Source organism: Malurus melanocephalus, unplaced genomic scaffold (assembly GCF_030028575.1).
Source record: "Malurus melanocephalus ecotype Western Australia unplaced genomic scaffold, MMel_1.1 scaffold_466, whole genome shotgun sequence".
NCBI classification, from domain to species: Eukaryota; Metazoa; Chordata; class Aves; order Passeriformes; family Maluridae; genus Malurus; species Malurus melanocephalus.
In genome coordinates this window covers 355,903-381,519 of record NW_026623698.1, presented here as the reverse complement: position 1 = coordinate 381,519, position 25,617 = coordinate 355,903, and the positions used below count along the sequence as shown (strand labels likewise).

The window sequence follows — 25,617 nt, the reverse complement described above, 5'->3', positions numbered from 1 at the left end:
CTTCCAGCCGCTCCAGGCCGGGACCATCCCGGCGCTCCCGGCCCTTCCAGCGGCTCCCGGCCGTTCCAGCGGCTCCAGGCCGGGCAGCGGCGGAGCCCGGGGCGGGCGGGGCGGCGCATGCGCGGCGGGGCCCGGAAGGGGCGGCTGGGCAGGGGCAGGTGCCGGTGCGAGCGCCGCGCTGGGGCTGCGGCAGCGCCGGAGCAGCGGCGGGATGAGCCCTGCGGAGTGAGCGCAGCCCCGCCTGACGCCCCGCGCAGCTCTCGGCCCCTCCGCCCCGCCCGCCTCCGCTCTGGCTTCGGGGCCCTTCTCTCTGCGCTGCGGCGGGCGGAGGCGGCGGAAGGAGAAGCTGATGGAGGGGAACCGGGACGAGGCCGAGAAGTGCATCGGGATCGCGCGGGAGGCGCTGGAAGCCGGGAACCGCGACCGCGCCCTCCGCTTCCTGGGCAAGGCGCAGAAGCTCTACCCGACCGAGACGGCCCGAGGTGAAGATCGGCCCGGTCCCCGCTCCCGCTGCCCGGCTCGGTCGGGACGAGCCCGGAGCGGTGGCGGGGCCTGCAGGAGGGCGGGCGCAGGGGGGCCTCCCCCGGGGGGATGTACAGGCTGAGGCGAGCGGAGCCCGGCCCTCAAAGCCACCCGGGGGCTCTGGCGGGGAAAGGAGGCCGAAGTGTGTGGCCAGCAGCAGCGCTCAGGGCAGGCGGCTTGCCCCGCAGATGCATGACTCTGGCGTTAGGCGGTGAGGAACAGTGGGGTTATCTCCCGCGGYGCCAGAGGGGATCTCCCCGGGCCGACCCAGCTCCTCGCCTGCGTTCCCCCTCCTCCCTTCAGCCGTCGGTAGAAACGCAGCCATACAGACGAGGCTTAGCCCCGATTAACATCAGGACATCTCGGGCCCCAGGCCGAGACAGGCTGGGTTGGCTTCTCTTCTGTCAGTGTGAATTACCCCTCTGTAATAGCTTGCAATAAGAGCTGCAGCCCCAGAGTGGACCGTGACTTCRTCCTCTAATATACTTGTGGTTTGGGTTTTCTTGGGCTTGGTTGCCTTTTGGTTGTACATAGAATTGCCCACGGGTTTACCTTTCATGGAGAAAATGGAATATGTGGCTCGCTCCCCTTAAGACTTAATTAGCTCTTWTGACTATTCCATATTAAAAACTTGAAAAATACTTGGCATCTTTCTCACAAAAGGTGTTTAGAAAAACATTATTTTAAGGAATAGTAGTAAGATTTCAGTGCATTTAGAAGTGTTACCTGTCATGGAGTCTTTCTGTCACACAGTGCCAGAAGTCAGCTTRAAACACCTTTGACATAGCAGTGACTTGTTGCGTTCCTCTTGTTCTCACATACATGATCTATGCTGTGGAAGGAGTGGGAACAACTTCAGTGCCTTGTGCTGCTTAAAGGCCTCAGCATTGCCCATTTCTAGAATRTAAGTTTGGGGCGAAGTCCTGGCAGGAAGTTGCTGTGAGAAGATGCAGTGAATATTTTTGGGCCTCTTATCTCCTGACTACTTTTTATTTGCAAACAATAAATGAAGGTCTTACTGGTGCTTTTTTTAAAATCAGTGTTTCATTTTTCAAGTGTTTGGTTTTTCTCCAAGATAGCATGGATGTTGCCATATTCCCCTAAATTTCTGTGGCTTGAGAACATGACCTGCATGAAAATACTTTAAGCTTTTTGGAWGCTCTGTTGGTCAGGAGGCAGGAAGGCAGAGAGTTTCAACTCTGCTTCCTCCACCAATGAGAGCAAATAGCTTTGTCTGCTTTATACAGCTCATTACTATCTTATATCTCAAAGATAAGAGTTAGAGTAGCTTTCAGGAAAAAAAAAAATCTTCCTCTTTCATCTGATTTGTTTTGAGCATTTGGTTTGTTTTTTTTTAAGTAGCACTGTACTACATAACCACCATTATAAAGTATTCAGTGCAAGAAATACATGGCTAATTGGGCTACTGTTTGTAGGACGCTTGTTTTATTCACTGGAAGTTAGCAAAATCAATCACAAATGAGGCACAGACCTGGGGAAAAGAAGATGGCCTTGTGGTAGTGGGCTGTAATCTGGGGAATTGTGTCTTGAAACTAAAAGCTTCACAGAATTTCTCTGTGATGTTAAATAAGTCAGTTCCCTCTGTTTCCATTAGTGACCAGCTAATTATCTGTGCTTCATTTTTCAGGTATTCAGCTTGAAACGAGGGCCTGATTTGTGGAACTGGTGGGCAGTTAAAGCTCCATCTGAAGCCAAAGAGATTTGCAGATGCYCTAATACCACTGAAAAAATTCAGGCCTTAGGCCTGATTTGAACTAGGTACTTAGAAATTAGGGGACTCTAAACTTCTAATATTTCTGTGCTCCAGTTTTCAGGCTTTGGAGGTTGTTAATTCTTTTAAACTCACCTCATTTCCTCCCAAAACAACACCAACTCATTGAATTTATTTTGGTTTTAAAGTTTGAGGCACTTAARTGGCCCTCTTAAAGGTGCAGTAAGGTGCAAGGATGCAGAATGTCCTGTTTTCAGGACAGGTTCTGGAAGGTGTGCAGTAAATTACAACTGTCATTTTACACTGAGTAAGAGCAAATTAAATTGCTCTCATTGACATATTTTAGTGGGGAGTCCACTTGAAGAAAAAATCCAATCCATAATTTGTAATTCAAGTAATTCAAGATGTATCGTAGCACATACCAGAGAGAAAGAAGCARTGAGCCCATTTAGTTCTAACATAAATTCTTATTTTATAGTCATGATRTGTTAGATTTACATGGTGATAGTGATGTATAGGAATTGGAGTCATGAGAGCAAGTCTCCCCATGTAAGAAGCTGCATCCCGTGCCTACGCTTGAAACACGAAACAAAACCAAGGAACACTCGGGATTCAAACTCTCAATTTCTGGGCATGTAGTGCAGAACTCAGTTAACTTTTCAAACCCCCAACCACAGCACAGTTTCTCATTTGCTTACTCACATGCCTCTGTTGCTGAGTTTTTGGACTCTGGCATCGCTTGGATCACAGTGGCCACCCCACAAAAGCTGGCCAGGGCAGGGGATTTGGATCTTACTCGGTCCAGGGGATTCTCAGGAGCCTCCTCATCCCTTTCTGGTGTGCCAGAACTGATGCCTTATCAATCTGGTTCACCTGAAACAGAGGCCAAACAAACTTAAGGGAATTAGAATAGACAACTTTAATACAGGCCTAACAGGCCTACTGGTACATTAGGGCAGACAAAGCCTTCTCCTGAGGCTGCACCCAAAATGGACACCGAGTTACGAGATCTTCACCTTTTATAAGTTCTGTCTTATTAACATACTGGGCCTCAATCCGCCAGTGATATTTTCAGGTGATGATATCAACCACCCCAAACTTACTCCCCCCCCAGCTCACTGTTGTTCACGTATTTTAGGGCTCTGAGGCAGCGAGGTATCCTTGGATTCGGGCTCAGAGAGGGATTGTTTTGTCTGAAAAAGGGAGAAAGGTAGTTTTAGTGTTCTACTAGAGAATGTAGACGCATGAAAACATAGAAGCTAAAAATCCTAAGGTATCAATAGGACAGTGTGGTGCAGCCCCAGTTGTTGCTCTGCTCACTTATTTTTCTCTTTGGAGTATGAGTTAGAAGATAGTTGAATTAATTTCTCACWGAAGTTGCAGATGCTTCATGTGTTCTACCTCTAGTATAATTCTGAGAACAGTTGCCCACCATTTCATAAATGAAGTTCTGTCAGTCATAAAAGCAATGAGAGCAGTAATGCTGAATCTTTTACTGGTGGGAGTTTCCTCCTCCTGATGTTATAGCCGATTGTAAAAGGACAGAGAATAGGTTTTAAATATTGTCTCTAAAACAATACGGTGTGTGATCTGCTTTTGGCAACATTTACATTTAAAGGGCATTCAGCACTAGTTCAATCATCAGTGAAGTTTAGTTTTGCTAAACAAAGCTGCCTGAAATACGCTGACTACAGCAGTGCTATTTTAAGGCTTTACTAGTGTGAAATGTAAGGTCAGTGCTTATCTAATTATACTGAGCTAATGACTTCATAGTAGCAGTRTTCATGTTGACGTCATTCTTTGCTAGAAAATTGTTTTACAGTTCAGTCGTTMAAAAAAYTGTTTRATTTTGAATTTTGCTAATGATTCATCTTGCAAGTGAACGGAACCTAATCGCTTGTATGGAAAAGATTTTTAAGAGTGSACTTAAAGATACCAAAGGACAAGATGTTCTTTTTGGACTTAGGTGACGTTCTGTTTGAAGGCAGAAAACAGTGATAAGGAAAACTTTATTTTTCAGTGCTTCTTAAGATTTTCTTGCCCCATTTCTGATGCTGCCTTTAAAAACAATTTTTTGGGGAGCAYGTCGCCTTAGTTTTTAGGCTGTTGCGTTAGGACAAATTCTGAATTAAACAGTTCTTSCATTAGTGAAAGTGTGTGTGTGGGGGTCATGTTCAATGCATAATGGAATCAAATGTAGTCCAAGGATCTTTCATTCAACAGCAGGTAATAGTACACACAAGAAAGGCTTCAGCACATTCAGAGATAAGATTCATTGTCTTACCTGCTGACAAAATAAGTCTTTGGTTCCCTGTATGCCCTACTTTGAAATACTAGATGCACAGTGAAAGTTTTCTTTAATACACTGTTAGTACTATGAGTTCTAACAGCTGGTTTTACCAYCAGCAGTTCACAGAAAAGTCAGGTTTTTTTTCTGAATATCTAAACTGTGCCTTTAATTTGAAGAAAACAATGGCCCCATATCCTTTGTGTGGTTTTCTTTTCCAGTGTAGAACAATAGCATGTTTGTATATGCTGTGTCGTGCTATTTTAAGAAGTTCACASTAATGTATCTGAATTTTTTTTAAGCATCCCGCGTTGTCTTCTTAGCAGTGCAGCTCCATTATGAGSTCTGACAAGGTGATTAGAAAATAGCAATGTTTAAAGTATACTACAACCAAACCTATTCATTAAGAATCTTAGATCTACTCTTGCTGTAAAGAGACACTGGCTGTTAAAAATGCAAACTGTCGCCCATGCCTGCGTTTGTGCCATTTCTGCTCCCACAGATTCTGCATAAACGTTGGAGCGGGGATGAGAGATTTCTAGAGCAATACCAGTATAAAACAAGGAAGTTCCAAATTTTGAGTAAACATGGTTTCAAGAGGACCACATGTTCAATAGGATTCTACATGATACCATTATTAAAGGTCATACTCACTGGATGGAAAAAGAATTATCTTTTTGTTTTGTCTTCTGTTAGAACTTATTGGGATCACATTCAGACTGACAATTCTTCAGTCTGAGGGCTCTGTTCAGGCCTCTGTTCTTCATTAGTTCTTAACCTGCAGACATGGTCACCCTGTTGGAGTTACTACTTCATTTACCTTAAAACTTTATATGCCATGATGGCTGATACTGGAATAAAGCATTGCAAATATTGAATATGTACTTCCGTTGTAATCCATAATGCAACTGCAGTTCTCCTGTTTTCAAGCTCCAAATTTCATTTGTASTGAAAGCATCCCTTGGTTACAACTAGACATCTAAATATTAGTTGTTTCTTTATATCTGCAGTAAAGAGCCTGATCTGATCAGTCTGTGAGTCTTGCTGAGGCAGGCAGAGTGCAGGATCAGCTCTGAAGTCAGCTGACTTTCTTGTTCATGCTGAGTGTAGTTATTCACTAATAAGTGAATGTAAAAGTAAATACTAGGAGTTTTTAAGAAGTGGTGGCTCTCCTTTTCAACACAGCACCAGTTCCTTTTCTTTCTGGTGAGATACAAACTACGATGTATAGGATCCCAGTTTGCTGCTGCTCAAAGAGACCATGCTAGGTAGAGGAGAATTCTTTTTATTAATTTAGGAGAAAATTCTTAAGGATTCTTCTCACTAGCTTTCTAGATGAAAGTGCTTTGCTTTCACAGTGGACAGGACATTTTTCCATTGCAGTTTTTATTAGTGCATTTTTAATGCAGATATTAACTCCTTTACAAAACTAATTGGGCCTATGAAGTTTGCCATCTTGCTCTGAAGGAATGTGTTTTCAGGAAAGCTGCACTATTTAATAATCTTTGAGCTCTATTATACTTTGTGTGCTTTATGTTAGAATGGTATTGTTTCTGATTCATTGGCCAGACAGATACCCCCAAAACACATAGGCTTATATAGAKAAAGAAAAACCTGAATTTGTGTATAATGTTTATTAAAACTGCTAAATTTCAGATCTGCTGGAACATGGAATGAAAGAGGATTTCAAGGACTAGCAAACACCAGCTGATTCRAGATKCAGGTCTTGAGCTGGGTGTAGATGTCTGGTCCTGARTTTTTTTGTGRCGTTTTAACAGTGGCTTGAATTTTAGCTGATACTGCCTGGAAGGAATAGAGCATCAGTTTGTGGCCACTAATGACTCAGGTTACAGATTGGTGTGTCCTGTAGGAACTGAAATGTGCAGGACGTGGGCTTGATCTCTGTGTGGAATAATCTGCAGATTCTATAGCGTGTATAGATATAGTATATACTCTATGGAGTATAAGGATAGTTCCTCTTCTACAATTTACAGTTGTTTATTCAGGTGTTGAGATGTTTTCGCCCCAAGGCACAGGTTCAGTGCCTCTAAAAACATCTAGAAACGAGGCAGATTCTCTCCAGTTTACATTACCTTCGAAGAGATGGATGGAAGGAGTCCAGTCACTAATTTTGAAACACTATTCCATAATTTGGCCACAAAAAGGAATTGCTAGACTGGCTTCAGAAACATTTGTGGCRCAAAGTGATGATCAGTTAGGAAGGAGGATGTAGCAGCTACTCTTTTGTAATGTGGTGCTCTCATTTAAGRTACTTGAGAGCCCTGACTTAATCACTGATACCTGTAATGATACTATGATATACTGTTGTTTTTATAGTTTTGTTGGAAGCTATTGTGAAGAATGGAAGTACTGCTGGGGGAGGCGCTTACTGCCGAAAACCAGCCAGTAGCAGTGATCAAAATAAGTCCAATAGCACGAAGGAGARCAATGCATCTGCTGCAGGTGAAAGTGGAAAAGGCTACAACAAAGACCAAATGGAAGGAGTATTAAGGTATGGCTTAAATATGTCACTGCTTTTCATCTGTGTATTATGTACATATGTTTTGAACTTTAGCACCCAAAGCAGCCACAGCAGAAAGTTTGAGGTTAGCTCAGAGGGGTTGTTTCTACTGAACTTTGACTAGAAGTAAAAGGGGAGTTTTGCTGGTTTTAAACAGTGAATGAAACACTGTCGCTTTCTGCAAGAAAGATGCTACTCCTGTCTTTAAACCATCAAGGTTACTTTTATGTAAAGATAGTATTCATAATAGTTACTAAGTAGATCTCATGGAATCTAAATGGAAGAAGTGACGAAAATTCTGTAGTACAACTTGCAGGACAGTGTTTGTAKTAAATATTTTTATACTGAAGATATACGTTCACTCCTAAAGTTTAATTTCAAGCTTATCTTGCTGTACAATCTGGTCTTAGATAAATGTTACAATGATTTTGGTTTGGAAGTAAAGGTGTCTGAGAAGCACTGAAACACATAGTCTGAGTTGCAGTATAAAGTCTGCTCAGTGCAGCTTGATAGTATTAACATGAGGCATCACAAAAGGATGTGCAAAAAGAAACAAAGGTCAATAAAAATGTCCTTTTGAGGCAAGTAAGTCATGTTATCAGTACAGACTTGCTGGCTGTAGGAGCAAGAAAAATACGGTTTGATATGCGCCCTGGTTTCTGCTAAAGAAATAGGAATATAGCCAGGAAATTGCACACTTCAAACGCCTGTATTTTCAGGTAAGCCTAGCCCAAATATTTTCAAGGGAGCTTGAAAGGAAATCAAGAGGTCCCTGTCTCTTAGTTTGTGTATATTGGATGAACTGTTATGCATAACCGAAATTTGGGGGGGATTTTTTTGTGTGCGTCTGTGAAACGTAGGTTGCTGTTGATTCTATCTCGGGATCTTCCTGAAGTTCAATAATCTGTGCAGTGGTGCTGCCAGTGAGGAAAGAAGTAGCTTTTCTTTGTTGCTACAGAAGCTCTGCATTCAGGCAGGCAGACAGCAGCAGCTCTCACATGGTTATCATCTTGGTGTTCTTTGCTAGAACTTTTCATTTGCCATCRTCTCTGCTTCATTAACGTTACTGCCTTTTGTGATACATCTAAAGTAAAACCTGGATAGCCTGTACATTTTTGGCTACCTTATATCAACTGTTAAAATGAATGCGGAATTTGTGTGTACATATGTGTGAGACAAAATATCCAGAAAGAARAAAATGAGGCTTAGATCAAAAGAAGCATGTAACATAGTCCCAAAAAGTTGCTGCAAGGARTGCTGTATTAGTGCCAGTAGTCACTCACCTGTGACACGCCATTCTGAGCTGCAGTCTGCTTTGACATCAGGCTCTCTGCAAGATCTGTCTTGTTTGTTTTACCAGAAGGTGTGTTGTGTACTTTGTCTTGACTGAAATGGTGCTCTAGAGCCAAGACTTTTCTCTGGTAGGCTTATGTGGTATTGCTTTCTTGAAGGGATTTGTTTGATGCAAGATAAACTTAATCCAGTTTGTTGAGATCAGGRCTAGAATTAGGGGTATTCTAGAAGTTGCACATTGAGGATAGTCTTGATGCAACATTGCTTCAAGAATATTGAATATTAAATATGGAGTTTTAAAACCTGTCCAGGCCTTTGCAAAATAAGCAATTGTAATACCTTACAGAACAGCCCGTGTTTATTTGTATTTTACATATCACTTAAAATCACGTGTTAAAACAATATTTTCACGTTAGCTTGGGTAACGCTGCCATCATTTATGAACCTTTGGAGAGAGACTGAATTTTGGTTTAGATGTGCAGTGACCAACAGAGCAAGTTTCCAGTTCATATTGRAAGTTTTGAAATGCTTGTCATGTTGTTAGTGTAAAAAACACTTTAAGAAACTGTGGTTAAGAATTAAAAAATGTGTGTGCCTGGCCAAGGAGAACAGAATCAAAGACAAACAATGAGCTAAAACTTAATGGAAAAATATAACACATTCAGTGATGATAACTGAGAGAAAGTTCATGTTTAAACCGCAGTGAGAATGAGCTTTCTAGCTGGAAACATGACAAGCAGCATATGATACTGTTTCAGTCAGGCCCCAGATTTTGCCAATTAAATGAAACATGCCCCTCTGGGGAGGGTATTCTTTAAAGAATAGAACTTGTCACCACCATATGCTTCTGCCATACCGCAGTGGAATGGTTTTCAGACATTTGAGCTGGTTAAAGAAATGGTGCGTAAAAAGAGGTGGTTTTAAATGTATTTCRTGCCCAATTTTTGTCTTTTTTTTCCTGTAAGGGAACAGGTTTATAGACAGCAAAGTAGCAAAATCTTTAAACTTCAATAAATTGAAGTTTATTGAAAATAAACTTCAATAAATTCAATAAATCTCAGCATGAATTTGACATTGGACAAAGAAAGTTGGTTTGCATRTGCATGATTTGAAAAGTGGTCATTATCCCTTAAGTGTTCTTTCCTCTAGGAGTTTTTGTACTCAGTAACTGAATGTAGACAGAGGAAAAACACTGCTGCTTTAACTACATTTTCATGCCATTTCCAATACTTTTGTTGAAAGCTTTAGTGAGCCCTCAGACAGGGTACTGACCCCAAGCTCTCTGGCTTAGATCCCTGGTTAGCTCCTGGAGTTGTCCAGCTATCTCGAATTTGCTCGTGACAGCAGATTTAARAAGCATAGTGAAGCTATGCTTGGARCAATGTAACTTAATTTARCTGCATTAATTTTCATCAGGGTTGCACTAGTAATGTGAGTAGGTGTGAGTACAAACAATCACCTCTGTGCTGGTTTTATTTTTTCCACATACACAGGGGACACTGATGATCACTAGCAAATTACCATAACAGTTCTGTAGAGTATTACATGAGCTTGCAAGTTGCTCAAGAGGGAGAAGTGTAAGATGTAACATCTCCTCTGATTGCATAAGTGCTGGRTAGTGCTGCTCTTTGTGGGAACTGTGCTCGCTATTTCAGTGTGACAGTTTGAAGCATGAGATATACCACAGCACTTTGAAAATGCACTTTTGGAAATGCTTTGAAAATACCATCTGTAGTACACACATCTTTTTCTTAATGTTTCTTATCTTGTCACTGGGAGCTGGATCARGTTGCCCTAACACCCTAAGGTGACCTKCATGTCAACATGCCAGGAGACTAGCAAAAATATGCTAGGACTCACAAAGTAGACCTAATGTCTTTTTAGAGAAAGTGCCCTGGAAGTCTGTAGGCAACTGAAAGCTGCCCAAGCAACGTCAGCTTAAGACAAATGTGTGGGAATCATGTGCACAACAAAAAAAAGAGAAGAACTTCCTTTTGGATTTTGTCGTCTTTGCTTTAATGGAATTCCTCCATTGTTTCATTAATTTMAAAAAATTAGGATTTTTTGCTGASATAAAGAAATKAAACATTTTTGTAAAAATTGAATTGTAAATTCTTTTTTTCTTCTAGTTCACTTGAAGTAACTGAAGTAGTACTGGCCAGGATTAGTTATCAGAGTTCTTAATTGCTTTCAAACAAATCCTATTCATCATATCTGCCCACTGGTAGCAAGTCTGCAGACCATCCTTGTGGACAAGCATAAAATATAAAGAAAAGGATAATTTGTCTTCTGTGTATTAATATTTCTCATTTCTTTTTATTCTGTGAAGTGTGTATTATCTGTTGTCTGGTAAATGATTTTAAAAAAGTTTCTGATATGTGTATATATTTAARTAATCTTAAAATTCACATTGTGTTTGATCTCTTTGGTCTCTTTTTTAGTGAGTGAGCTGTTGTATAAATTCCATATTGCCTTTTTGACATMTGGAAGAAAGCTGTCGTGATTAGTAGTATGCTAAATTTGTGTTGTTGTCTTGTGAAAACTGTGGTGGAATACTGCTATTCCTGCCTTGCCCAGTGCCTGCTTCTTGGAAGAAAGGACAAGAATGAAATTTTGTATTTGGATCTTTGAGATAGAGCCAAAACAAACCAATAGAAGCATGAGTTCTGTGGAAACCTTGCAAGGCAGGATTAAGTGTCATCCAATAGTGGTCAAGAATAATCAGTAGCCTGATTTGAATTCATATCAAAAAATCACCTCTGCACCTTTCATGGGTCAAACTAGGAGTATAAGTTGTATGACTGACTTTTGCCAGGCATTCTGTTGAGACTTTTGCAAATTCAGCAAAAGGAGATATATTGTTCTTTTCTAGCATGAAGTTGAGAAGATAATTWACTGGAAGGGTATTAATAAGAGCAATCAATGTGTGTTGAAATGAAAACCAAAAAAAAAACCACAGTCCAACAAAGCAAAGAAATCAGGGCATGCCTTTAATTAGGCTGTAGAGCTGCCATGAATTTTTGAAATRTCCAGTTGAATGGTTGAGAAATTAAGGTGGAAATCATAGTCACAGAACCTGTCRTGGAAAAGTGGCACAGAAGACATAATGGACTTTGTCAGAAAGCTCCTGCTTTAGTTTACACTTTTTGTAACTAAATTAAAAGCTTGAATAAAATCTGGAGAAAAAGTACGCTGATGTAAACACCACCTTGAATATTTCATATAATACACAGTAAAAACAAACGGATCAGGTACATCCAAGAGCAAGGTAGTAAGACAAGCACCCTAATTTGTTGTTGAATCTATCAGTGCAACAGAGATCTGAGACTTCTGCTGCATTTGTTTCAGAAATGCAGGGATAGGGATAGTTAGGGRTATGCTGGTACCAGCTGGAGTTCCTCAACAGTGCTGTGACCTTCWCTTCCCAATCTAGAGCACTTTTTGCAGGCTGTGCTTATGTCACCCAAACTGTGACTGGCCCATTCCCAACTCAGCTGYAAGATATCATTTGCCTCAGGCTCTCTGGCATAATTGTAAATTTGACTTGAATAGATTTTGGTCTGCATTTTACTGTGTTTTTGTCTAGGATCACAAGTCAGTATATCTTCCTCTTGCTGGGTTCTTTGTCACTAATATTCACATTGCTGCTCAGTTCAGATTACCACTGGGAGAAATAATTGTGGCTCACTTCACAAGYTTCTGGTTGGAGTATTTATCTTTTGGGCTGTCCTGTGCATGTAGACAGAGACTTTGGAAGACCCTCTGAAATACTCCAAACTTCATGTTTGTGCTTTGCTGCAGGTATTTGATACAGAAATGCAAGCATCTCTGATAGGTTTTGTTAATCTGATAAAAGCTGTCAATGCTGACCTAATCTGAATTGTAGATTTGAAAAGTGATCTGACAAGCACAGCAGCAGGATCACATCATTTCGTAGTCACAGGAGAACCAGTGGCTGTAGCCCCAGAGTTCCTGCAGGTGAGAACAGACATTTCAGGACCTGAAAGGCTTCATCTGCTGTCAGCCATCAGAGCGTGGAGAGGAGCAGCATCCAGCAGAGTTGTTGGTGCTGCAGTSTGAAGTTGGCTGACCTGTTCTACTGCAGGTGCCTTGTCAGCTGCAAGATGGGGTAGTGGAGCTTTGCAAGAGCAATGAGATCCCTCTGTCAACAGATTGGGGMTGAATGTAGGCCATCACTTGCTCTYGTGCTGTTTGAGAAGTCTATTCTGTAAAAATCAGGTGTTATTTCCAGAACAGCCAGCAAATCTGTTAATCAGAAGGACAGTGCCAAGGTGTTGGCARAAGACTAACAATTCAATAAGGAGACAAATTACCTAAGAAATAATTAGATAGTAATTCAGMTACAGAAGTGATGCAATCAGGAATGAAAAGTACAAGAAAAACAATTCACAACAAAACAAAATCCCAAGCAAAGTATCAGTGAAAATACCAAATTTTTAAAAAGCCAGAAATAAAGAACAAAAATAACCCATTCAATACAGAATGGGCAGTTAGTAAGAGCAAGTCATGTGTACATTAGAATTTTAAAAAGGAGCATCTGTGTGGAGTTTACATATGCAAGAAAATTAGCAATAGGAACAGCAGTGCCTTACAGGCAGCAAGGCCAAACAAACAACTATTTGAAATGCCACATTCAGAAAGTTAGTTGTTCATGCTGAGAGTGTTGGAGCRGTTTCAGGTGCAATTAAAAGCCAGCAATAACATCAGTAATGGGGCTTTTCCAAAACCTCCAYTGGTTTTACTCTTAATTTTTCCCTGCCTTTACTAGCTGATTTGTGTTYTCTGTAATAAGAGGGAAATGAGAAAGGAGTGGATCCTTCCATGCACCTGCCTTACATGACAAAACTCCCCAGGATATTTCAGTGATGCAGGGGAGGGATTCTGGCTRAGTGAGGATTGTTAGAGTCAGTCTACTAGAGAAAAGTGTGGAGGGAGATAAATTGCTGCAGAAAAGCAGTGAGGAATATGTCCAAAAAGTCTGCATCTTGTGAGGGACAAAGATTAAGTTGACCATGGCTTCCAACAACTTCCAGCAGCTGGAAAGAAATTTCTCATCAGTAGAGTGGAGTTTGGGGAAAGAAGACTTGGAGCATCTCTGTGCAAAGCCCATGATCCCCATCACTTAAAGGATGAGGAGGGATGGGATATCTCAGGCAGTGGTGTGGTGGACTTGTGCTCCAACAGTGTTTGAGAACCCTTGTGGGACTGCACAGCTGTGCATGATGTGAGGATATGGTGAKTTGTTGTGGTTATCCCACAGTTTGTCCTGTGATAAACTGACTTTCCAGGTTGAGTTTGTGATGCATTGTAGTTTTGCCTCTCAGGAGTACATCACTAACACTGATGAGTTTATTTAATTGGAAAGCACCTTGTAAACAGCTTTGTTTGCCCCATCATTCTAGTGCAAGTTTGGTGCAAAATTCTCATGGACTCAGCTGAGGGGAGGAAAACAGAACTGTTACCCAGTAGGGATTGCCCTGAATTGTGCTCACTCTATCAGGARCCTCCTGGCAAAAGTCACTGATTCCCTCCCAGTAGGAAATTGCATTAACTAGGTTCTAGCTACTTATAGTCCAGATGCTTTTTGCTTTGAAATGGCCAAGCAATGGTGTAAAACTGTTTGCTAATGGCAGAGTGTAGCAAGGGCTTCATAGCATAAGGTCACTGATGAAAATTCCAGGCTTAGATCTGGGTTTTGGCCCCTATGCATTTGTAGAATCGTTTCATCTTTTTTAGCTTTAAAGCTTCATCTGCCTAATCCAAAGTCCTGCTGAACTCTGCAAAATTGCCATATGTGTATGCATGTTGCACATTTGTGTTTGTAGAATTTTTCATTTACCACTAGTTAAGTCTTGCAAAGAGAAAACAAAAATGTGTACACTTTGGCTGAACACTTTCCTTGGTTGTGATCAGGAGCAAACTCTCAAGTGTGTTTTGGGGAGTTAGAAGAACAGGTTGGCAACTATTGCATTGTTCTTTTTCTCCCCATATTTCTCCTCTTGGCATCCTAGAGTTGTGCAATAAATGCATTTGGATCCGCAAATGAGTAAATTTCCATGGTTTTACTTTTTCCTGAAAAATGACCGTATGCTGTTGAGGGAGAGAGCTGGTGAGGATACACAGTGCTTAAAAACACTTGAATGAATATTTAACACTGGAGTTTTAATGCTAAAAGAAAAAATAACTTTGCTAAACATTGGCTTGCTATGTAATTTTATATCAGCCAAAGTTCTGAAGAGTCTGGCCCACAAACAGATAATTCAGAAACTGAATTACTGAAGAGAACTTTGATTGGATGCTGAGATAGCAATTTCATTAAATAAAAGCTTACTTTGATACTGTTACACATTTAGATGCGTAGCTCTTGATAAAGTTTATAAATCATCCAGGTATTGAGGCTATGGATTGAGGGATCTGAACTCTACCACACTTCTTTCTGCTTGTACAGATTACCAAAAAAATGTTTCCAGTGCTCAAGAGTATAATTTAATGCATTTTCTTTCCATTTGTTCTTGATGGATTCACCGTGTTCTTTTTAGTTAGTTCTATCAGCTTCCTAATTGGAGCTTATTAAATGTTACTTCAATATAATGAGCTATATTTATTTCACAGGATGTTTGTGTTGGCAGCTGCCTGCATACATTCAGTTCAGTGCTCTTGTGAGCATTACACTGAGGCTTCCATAAAAGCTCCTGTAGTTGAACACAGGAAACAGGATCCCTCAAATGAAACTTGATTTGGTCAATCTGTGAAGTAGAAAGGACCACACATGATGGCGTGGTTGTGCTTCTGATGCTCACATTCCTTTAATTACAGGATACCCAGACTTCTTTCATGAGAATGCCAAAGGCTTGCTTGCCCMCTTGTTTTCCACTTGGCTTCCCTGTGTATAGTCTTGGCAACATTAAATCCATAGTTACATAGAAATTTGTGCACTGAAGAGAATACAGACACAGTTACAGCCACGTGATGAGACTCCCATGAAGCTTTTAAAGTATTTATGGATGTAATTTCTTTTTCTTGCTCAGACCAGTCTATTTTTTTTGGCATGCACCCAGTGTCAGTATGCCTCATTTCTGCAGTGCAAGTTTKGAATTCAGCCTTTTCTAACTTTCTGAATTCTTACCTAAGTAACTTGGTTTGCTTGTTAAGCTTTGTTTATTGGTTTGTTCTGTTCTTCCTGCCCACACAGGATTAATGTTCTCTCTTCTTCTGTAACTGCTTTCTTTCATCTGGGTATTGTAAAATATACCAAATCATTACATAATTTCCAGTTTTTGCTTTTCCTGTCTGGATGAGAGGCTACAAAAAGAATATTTCTGAGTTTTCGGAGTTTTAAAAAATGCTACACTTGATTATATGACATGAGCTAAATATGTAATTGCTGGAGCTGTTATTGTGTCTTTGAATTTACATAAATATTTAAAAAGGATTGTTAAGATCCAGTTGTATTCCCAGCAGCAGAAGTATTCTCACATTTTATTCCCTGAAAAGTGAGTACTTGAGTGGTGGTATGATTTGACTTTTCTTTGGARWAAGGGAGGTATTGTTTGCTTTGTTTTATATCCTTCATACTGAAGTGCATTTGCTGTTTACAGTCAAAACAGATTTTCTTACATGATAGTTCTGCAACATAAATTMAAAACCTTCTTTTTATGCATTATTTTAACAGCAATTAATATCATTGTGAATGAAATGCTACAGTAGTTACAAACTAAAACCCTTTATTGCAACTGTGGTAGTTCTACAGWAGAAATGAAAGAAGTGTATGTAATAAGCTCAGTAGTGAGTTTAKTATGAAAAATTGACATTCTTTGTTTCTAGAGTGGATATTTCAAAAGTATTTCACATTGAAAGCCAGAGATGTAATATAATGCATCAGTGCAAGGTATTACCTCATTTGAAGCTCTGTGTTAACACACCTCTTTTACATCTTTTTGTTTGCAACATTTTACTTCATTTTCTTTTGCAGTATAAAGAAATGTAAAAATTATTATGAAGTCCTTGGAGTGTCAAAGGATGCAGGTGAAGAAGACCTAAAGAAGGCTTATAGAAAACTTGCTTTGAAATTCCACCCAGACAAAAACCATGCACCTGGAGCAACAGAGGCTTTTAAAAGTAAAATACCATTTTTATTTAACATTYCTTTTATGATTAAACATCATGCAATTAAAAGATAATTATCTCTATTGGTCATTTGTCTTTTTACAAAGTATTCTATGTATCTTTTAGCTAATGTTAAACTCACATTTTTGTTAAAGAGAATATTTGATCTTTATTATATTAGAAGCATAGATAAATAGCATGGGCTTTGGCAATACGGCTTGGTTTCAGAAAATTAATTGTAATGTTCAGTACAGGGAGCAAATACTTGATCTGTGAAACCCAACTGAACTTTTTTTATACTTGATCTGTGAAACCCAACTGAACTTTTTTTATTGTTCTTGACTTAACATAGTCATTGAATTTTCCTACCTTGAATCTTTATTCTACTTGAGCTTGAAAAAAAGAAAGCACTCCTTGATARCAAAGTGCAGGTTACACTGAGTCATGTGCCACACTAAGTTACCTTTTCCTTAGAATTCTTTGTATGTGTGAACTTTTACTACCTTTTCTGCACAAAAACACATGAATTCAAACATGAGTAATTGCCTCTGACCATTATTTAGGTAAAATTCACGTCTGATTTGACCTTATCTAAAGCTGTCCAGCTTAGCCCTGCACAAGGGAAAGTGTTGAAAAGCTTTTTAAAGAAAATTACACATTCATCTCAGATGAAGAAAAATGTGAATCTGTAAGAAATGACGATGCATAAATAAACAATCTGACTGTGGTGCATCTTTTTATTTTTTTCCTGTGTGAGGTTTACATGCAGACATTTGAAAAAATCATTCGGATAAAACACTTAAATTGGGGAGGGAAAAAAAGAAAAAAAAATCCTGAGCAAGACTTCTGATACAGACTTTAAGAGGTAATTATAATAATATATTAACAATTCCAAATGAAAAGTAGATACAGCAGAGCAGGAAAGTTGATTTCTATTGATTGATTTAATACAGCTATGTGATGTCTTTATCTAAAAGTCTTTATCTAAAAAAATATATTSTTCTTATAAAATTGTCTCAGGCCCTAGGAATAAAATAGTTCTTCCTTATTAAGAGCATTTTACRTAATCTTTAAAATGTTAAAAATCAGTTTATTAATTATTTTATTTAAATGAGCAATTTGTACAAGTCTGATTTCTTCAGCCTAATTTCACTTTCTGATTCCTAACTAGATGATTAAATGGATAGAAAATTTTCTGGGGGAATCTTATTGACCAAAAAGTATCTAATGAAAACTAGCATTTTCTGCATTGAAATGATTGTAATCTTTTTGTATGGCTGAGWAAATTTATGCTTTAGTTTTCCTTTAAAGGTGTCTGATCAGTTTTTGACATCCGAGAAAAGGAGTTCATAATAATAGTTTTTATTTCRTAATAATGCTTTATTTTAAGGAAAGGTCACATTATRAAACAGAATTGAGTTTCATGATAGGCAAGGTACTTATATCTTGACCTACCTAGTACTACTCTTCTACTGTACTGAGCAGTCGCACTGAAGTGAATTTTAAATTWAAAAGTTTGTGCAAATATAATGATTATTACTGTCTTTTACCAATTTCATCAAAAATATTTCATTTGAAACTTCTGAGCAGTGGCTTGTTTTTCATTTTTATGTCRTTTTTTWAAAAGAAAATTATATTGGAATCAAATCTGTTGTGAATTAGCACCAGATAATMAAGAGCAAATAACAAATAGGTATATTGTGACAGTATGCTGTCACTTTATGTGCAGTCACCTGATTTATCTCTCTAAATTTTTAATTGTTGGGAAAATCTAAATTTTTACTACCAATTTTATCCTTGTACTGASCAAGAGAACGCTATTTGATGTCAGTTTATATGATGCTTTCAGTGGAAAATACCAGGCTTTCATTTCTTTGGGTTTTCTCCCCCACTTAAATGAATTGCTAAATGATTTTTTCTAAGGGCATCTTAAAAGACACAAAGCTAAAACTCATTAACTTTTTCTTAGATTGGATAATGTTTCRAATACTAATTATGTAGCCACAGTCTAATTTGCCTGTGTTGAGGTCACAGTGTTGCACCTTTCACGATTTTTTGATGACTGATGGCTTTTCAACACTRAAAATCATAATCCCTCTGCCTTGGCTTGGTTGCTTGCAAAAGAAGCCTTTTGTTGGAGAGGCCTGGAGGAGAGAGTAGAAAGGAAGGCAGAAAGGATTAATGAAGATGTGACTGAGTGAAGATTGTTCATCAAGTGGCAACAGAAACTTTGCTTCAATCTGCAAGAGCATTATGCCTGTGCACAGTGAGAAAAATGCTCATAAAGTCAGCAGAATGTGTGCGTTTTCTTGCTGATTTTTCCATGCTTATCTAACTTAGGTTTTTTCCTTTCTACTGCCAAAATTGAAGCTGTTGGTTTGTGATAACATGGCATAAACAGGGACAACCATCCAGGCCAGGTCTGCCAAACACTATTGACAGCCCTAGGAACACACATGTCCCTGTCATGCACACCTTGTATTCTTCATGTTACATCCTGCACATCTTCGTAATTAATGTATTGATGTAATTATTGTATTTATTAATGTAATCCATACAATACCTTCAGAAGCATGAAGAAGAATACATTCACACTCTTGTAGACGATGAAGAAATGACCACTTACCAAATGACACCAAAGAAAAGCTACCRAGTCTATGATGGTTTTTTAAGCTAGGCTGCTAGAGCAGACTGAAACTACCCAGCTTCAGAGTCTAATTGTAATGCTTGATGCTTTTTTGGTAACTGCAGTGAGAGAGAAGATTTCCACAGGTGTAGGTGTTCCTCTAGAAAAAGAAACAAAGCTCTCCTGCCTTCTGCCCCATTTAACAGGATAAAAGGCCTTTGAATAGCGTTGGTGGGAAACTTTGTGGAAASTATTCTAAGAACAGTAAAGATGTTTCTGGATCTTTTTCTACTGTAGTTGTTTTGTAACATACAGTRAATGACATCATTTGCTGCCTATTTTTGACTTTGAAATCGCAATTTTTATGCTGGAATAGCTTTTATCGTGCATTTATGGGAGTTGTATTTTATTTCTTGCTTCAGAAATCGGAAATGCATATGCTGTGCTGAGTAATCCAGAAAAGCGAAAGCAGTATGACCTTACAGGCAGCGAAGAGCAAACATGCAATCACCCTAGCAACGGCAGATTCAACTTCCAYAGAGGTTGTGAGGCAGATATTACTCCAGAGGATCTGTTCAACATGTTTTTTGGAGGGGCCTTTCCAACAGGTATTTGCATACCTCAGTATAATTGTTGAGATGTACTGCCCAGAGTGGTATTAGAGATTATGGCATTATAAAACAGTAGAATTACTCCAGCCAGCCTTGAACTCCAACCCTTAAATCTGCATCAGGTTATTTTTTTCCCCAAGTGTTGCTAAATCCTGAAAATGTCAGTTCAGTTCTTTGGGGTTACTGTTGTAGAGCTTAAAATACTTACTTTAGGCAGCTTTGAAATTTTAAGGTACCTTAATGTCATTTTATGTGCCCTTATGCAGTAAAGTGCTTTATGTTGTTGCTTCTTTATTGACCTTTAAAAAGTCTTTTTGTRCATGATTTGAATGTGGATGTTCCTTCCTCAGGTAGCGTACACTCATTTTCTAATGGTCGTGCTGGCTACAGCCATCCAAACCAGCACCGTCAGAGTGGGCACGAGAGGGAGGAAGAGAGGGGTGATGTAAGTTTAAGCACCATTGGCTTCAAACTGTGAAGTTTGCTTTCAGTGATGTGATTGTACAGGAGCTCTGCACTGTAGAGGAGGATTTGGTATTTTAAAATACCTCAGTTGGTGGTTGGTAAACTCTACTGACTGGTAAATAGGCATGCATATTGRAGAAGGTAATAGCCTGGTTTTGTAAATCCGTTGTTGTATGCCACTCTCTTACTGGTGACTGGTATTATTAACCTAAATATGCCACTAATTCTGGCCACCAATCCTTGTATGCATTTGCAAATCTATTAGGGCTGAGGTAAAAATTGAACTTAGGGCTCAGTATTCGCCTACATGAATTATCTGTAGTCCTGTATAATCACATATATATGTATAKATGAGACCAAATCATGGCATACAATGTAGCTGAATCCAGCTTTTATTTGGTAGTTGCTTGTGTGTCCATGCTCACCCATGAGCTCTTGCAGCTTGAGCACTCTGTGAATATTGTGTATGCATTTGAAAGTTCAGACAATACCACAGTGTTTGCAGTTACTGTTTTCCTAGCAGCTTTTGAGGCTCAAAGCAGAAAATTATACTTAGYATTAAATCTTGACAAATTTACCTGTTTATTTGATGTTGATTAATGAAATACCTGAATGTATTTTGTTCCTTAGGGAGGTTTCTCTATGGTCATTCAGCTGATGCCTATTATTGTGTTGATCTTTGTCTCCTTATTGAGCCAGCTGATGGTATCCAACCCTCCTTACGCCTTATACCCAAGATCGTAAGTARTGCTTCATTACATTACCTGAAAACAGAGGGCAGGATGTTGTAATCACCTTCTGCCACTCAGAAGCAGTTGATCCATTAGTTGATCTTTGATTTCCCACAGTGAAGAAAGAGAGGGAAGGTGTAGATGAAGCAGAACAGAACTTAAAATTTAGGTGCAAAGAACATGCTGTGAGAATGTAACAGAGTRAAGAGGTCASCAATAGCTGGAGTTTAGGAGGTCTGGTACAAGGCAGTAGGTCCATGCAATGTGACATGTTGCAAAGGTGCTCACATCTCCAATGTACTTTATCAAAACTTGAAATCTGCTAAKGCTCATTACKCTTCTKGGGGTAATTTCTGTCTGTAGGAAATGAAGAACTTGAGAGTGACTTTCTCCTTACTTAAGTGTAAAGCTAGATAAGGGCTGGGAAGATTGTCTRTTCTTTGCTTCATTCTAGGTGAGGGTTAAAATCTTCATTTTCTTGTGAAGAATTCTGCTTGTGAAACTTACCTGTTTTTACAGTAGGATATATAAACCTTTTTTTCTTGTGAGAAATAAATAACTTGAATCAAACGTGCAGCTAACTGATGGACAGCCCACTCAYCACAATGGTTTTAAAGGCCCTTTGTTCCTTGCAGAGCTCTTARCCCCACAACAGAAAGGTTTCTTTTGCAGAGTTCTCTATTTCTGGAGTATGATGGTTTTTTCCCTTCTGCAGCTAAGTCGTTATGATGTTTAGAAATGCTTCTCTGACAAAATGTTTGYGTCCAGTCTTTGATTTTTAATCTGCAGAATGCCAGCAGGAAGTATCAGGGCTGGCAGCACACACTTTAGAATGGACATATCTGTGCTGGGTTTCTACAGAATAATGACCTGTTTCTTTTTCTGTTGAGTTTCAATGTAATTTTCTATTATTAAAACTCACATTTGCCTAATACCTAATGCCAGTTATTTCATACCTAAAGAGATATGAAGTGTCCTAGTAAAGTGATTTTTTTTTTGAGATCAAGTGTTTAGGCAGCAGAAGTTTAATYATTATGTAAATGCAGTAATTTTATTCTCTAGCAGATTATAGAACCATTCCTTTCATTATTTGTCTTGAAATAGCAAATTCAGTAATGTGTTGGCATTACTCTGTAATGGCAATATTTTTTAAAAATCTATTTGTGGTGTAAAAAAATAATCAAAGTAATATTTAGTCTCTCTCTTCCCCCCYTGCCTCCTTTTTTGCAGAAATACAGGGCAGGTCATAAAAATGCAGACCGAAAACTTGGGTGTCATTTATTATGTCAACAAGGACTTTAGAAATGAATACAAAGGAGTGTCATTACAGAAAGTGGAAAAGAGTGTGGAAGAGGATTATGTGTCCAACATTCGTAATAACTGCTGGAARGAAAGGCAACAAAGTAAGTTTGGTAATATGTGAAATTTCATTAAATCATGCATTACTATAAAAATTAATTGCCTCAGGCAAAAAGGAARTGCTTGTATTATCTCAATGCAAAAATAAGTGTAAGGCTCCCYGCTGTTTCCCATTTTAAAACTGTCCCCAGTGTCACTTAGTTTTTGAGTTTTATTCAGCAACCTAACAACCAATTGCAAATTATCAGCAGTTTTAACCTGCTGCTTTATTATCTGTGACCATTTCTCAGAAAATGAAAGACTGCACTAAATTGATAATGGCAAAGCTTCTGTCCTTAATTTAGAATGATTTCTAAGAATTCTAATGCCTTCCACATTACTTTATCATGGCAATAGCTCATTTCCCTAGGTGCTTTTATATAAGTAAACAAATGAACCAGAAGCTTACATAGGTGTTTCTAGAGAGATGGTAAAATAATCTGCCTTGGGCCACAGTTTGTGCAAACATTGCTTTTCCAGGCAMCCAAGGACAAGCAGCAGGTCCTGTAAAACAGGGGTTTAGTTTGCCACTGTTTCTCCAATCTAGTATTATACAAYGAGTTACTTCTTTTCAGAAACCCAGAATTCAGTGTTAAAGCGTAAGAATACTGAATAGCAACCAGCCTTTTCTGAATCAGCATCAATTTTAACCATTATTCTTTTATCTGTGACCATTTTGTGAGCTCTGTGAGACCAGTGCTGTTAAAATTACATCAGCATTAAAACCAGATGGTTTTAACKTTTCAGGTGGTAAACTTSAGTCATAACTTACTGGAAAAATAATTCATTCATGAACTGTCAGTAAACTGACCAGAAGCAAATAGAATGCACTTCTGTGAGTCAAATCATATATTTCTGCCCAGCTTTAGTTTATGCAGTCCAGTTGTTTGCTACTCGTAATTTATCAGGTTGTGRAAATTACCCAAATTGATTTTGAGTAAGAGGCCCCTAATGGGTTTTCTCTGTTTATAGAAACAGCTGATTTTGTGGTTTTATGGATTTAAAATACCTGTTGTGTATTTAATCTCCTTGACAGTTAARATCTACCCAGGGTTGATTGACATTTAAGAATGCCTTGCATTTTGAGTTGAAGTGACAAAAAAGATTTTACAGAATTCAAATGCTCAGCAATGTCAAACTGTTGAGCGCCAGTATAATGCAGAGAGCTCTTAATTATTAATAGCACTGAATACTGGCAGTCTGAATCAGCATCAGTTGAAGTAAAGGGGGCTTAACATTCAGAATGGATTTTTTTGGACACAGAGAAGATGCTGGAGCTGTCAATAACATGCAAGATCACTGAGTGTGGCCTGTATTTGTAATGTTTAATGATGTCTGACAGAAGTAGTAGGGGATTTGTTGTTGTTGGAGATTTTTGTGGGGTGGGTTTTTTCTTTTTTTTTTTTTATCAGATACTGTTGTATGAATTGTGAGGGAGCTGGAAGGCTGATACAGCTTTGCCTGTTCAAAAATGAAGATCCAGCAAAGGAAAACTGTAGCAGTGCTGTCAGGTGGTCTCTGGGGGAAGTTAGAATAGAGAGAAGGAAAAATGGGCAAGGATTAAACCTGAGATGTATCATGTACCAAGTATTCAGTTTGTAACCAGAAAAATCTTTTCTCTTTTCTCCTTAAAGAAACAGACTTACTTTATGCAGCRAAAGTATATCGGGATGACCGCCTCCGAAAGAAAGCAGAGTCCATGTCCATGGAGAACTGCAAAGAGCTAGAAAGGCTGACCAGCCTCTACCGAGGAGGATGAGCTACAGTTACACTCCACATCTTACCTATGTGCTTATCTCTCTTGTAAATTGAGAAGAGATTTAGTTTCACCATGAATGCTGGAAAAGAGGGTGGATGTAAAACTCTACTGTGTAGCTGTTTCCAGAAACCTTATGCTGAAATATCATTTAACGGCTTCTTTACCTACTGTGAAATATAGGTAACTTTAATTGTCTAGAATTTACTTCAAAGCTTCTGTGAATTCTTTCAGCAGAGAGAATAGCTCAGAAAGGATGCTATACTTGTAGAGACTTAGTCATAGTGGTTCTCCTCTAACATATTTGCCATGTAAATACCTGTGGAAAGAACTTTGTGTATATACGAGTTAAATGACTTTCTATTTAAAAATCTCAGAAATTTAGTTCCATACTACATTTTGTCTCACTGATGGAATAAATAGTAYGATTACATCACTCCTATTCAGATGTCAAGTGTGTGGAGTTGAAACAATAATTTTTAATATTTTATCTCTAACTCTATGTAAAATCTTCTAGGTTTACTGCTTAGAGGAACTTGGTACTTTTAAATATAATGGCATATATTCCTGAATATCTGTTGGGGTACATTGATCTGGTGTAGAGTAGCAGTTTAGCTGTTGTAGTTTTTTAGCATTTCTAAGCAATGCTGAGAAAAATAAGAACTACACTAATCTCTTTTCAAAGTAAATATTTGCAAATGCTGTACAGACCATGACAAACATTGCTTTTAGTACTTGCAAYAGTTTACAGCAGCTCTACCATTTGGTATTCCAGTAGTAGTACATCCATACGTATGGTTAACATGCATCCATAGCTTCCTTAATTTTCACTGGAAGGGTAGAGGAAAACATGAAACACTAAAATCTTAACACTAAACAAAAGAAGGCAACCTAATTTTTTTTTTTCCTGGCAGGCTTCAATTTTCTTCTTACTTTTTTATTTCAAGCTATGTCCCAACACTGATTCCTCAATGGGCACCACAAGTGGAACAGGGAAATTTTGCTAAGGACAAGCTATGTGCCTTTCAACCCTTTTGCCAACTACTTAAATGCTTTGCTGCTTTGCAGTGTCCTCCTATGGTCTGAGACCTATCACTTGTCAGAAGAGGTAGGGTATGCATTTTTTGGGACCAGAATGTTGCTGGACTGACTTCCTAGAAATGAGCAAGCCTAGTGTTTGGCTCCTACATAGAGGATCATGTAACTCAGTGGCCTGGAAATGGAAACTATATGTAGCCACACCTGCTGATGCAAAGAGGTGTTCTGAAGCAGCTAAGTACAGTGTACTTAAAGTTTATCAAARCGTGTTGAAAATGTTTTTAGGTTCAGTAGTTGATTACATTTTAACAGTGTTATGCAGGGGAATGTTTCTTGTATTTGAGAATGCCAGATARCTTGTATTATGGGCAATATTTTTTTGTTTGAGAAAACTGCTATCTTTGAACAATGCTATCAGTTTATGTGGAGCCAAATATTTCTCCTAAATTGAAAATTGAAATACTTACTCCAACTTCATTGCAATTCCTTCTGATCTAGAGCAGGATAGGA

General features: G+C 38.8%; 1 protein-coding gene across 1 annotated transcript; it reads left to right on the top strand.

Moving 5' to 3' along the window:
• The first annotated feature begins 289 nt into the window (after positions 1–289).
• Positions 290–25,617, top strand: DNAJB14 (DnaJ heat shock protein family (Hsp40) member B14). The gene is made up of 8 exons (XM_057380676.1): positions 290–482; positions 6,879–7,053; positions 16,349–16,494; positions 19,531–19,716; positions 20,070–20,164; positions 20,815–20,924; positions 22,146–22,318; positions 23,948–25,617. The coding sequence occupies exons 1-8, from the start codon at positions 350–352 to the stop codon at positions 24,070–24,072; spliced, it is 1,143 nt and encodes a 380-aa protein (XP_057236659.1). The 5' UTR covers positions 290–349; the 3' UTR covers positions 24,073–25,617.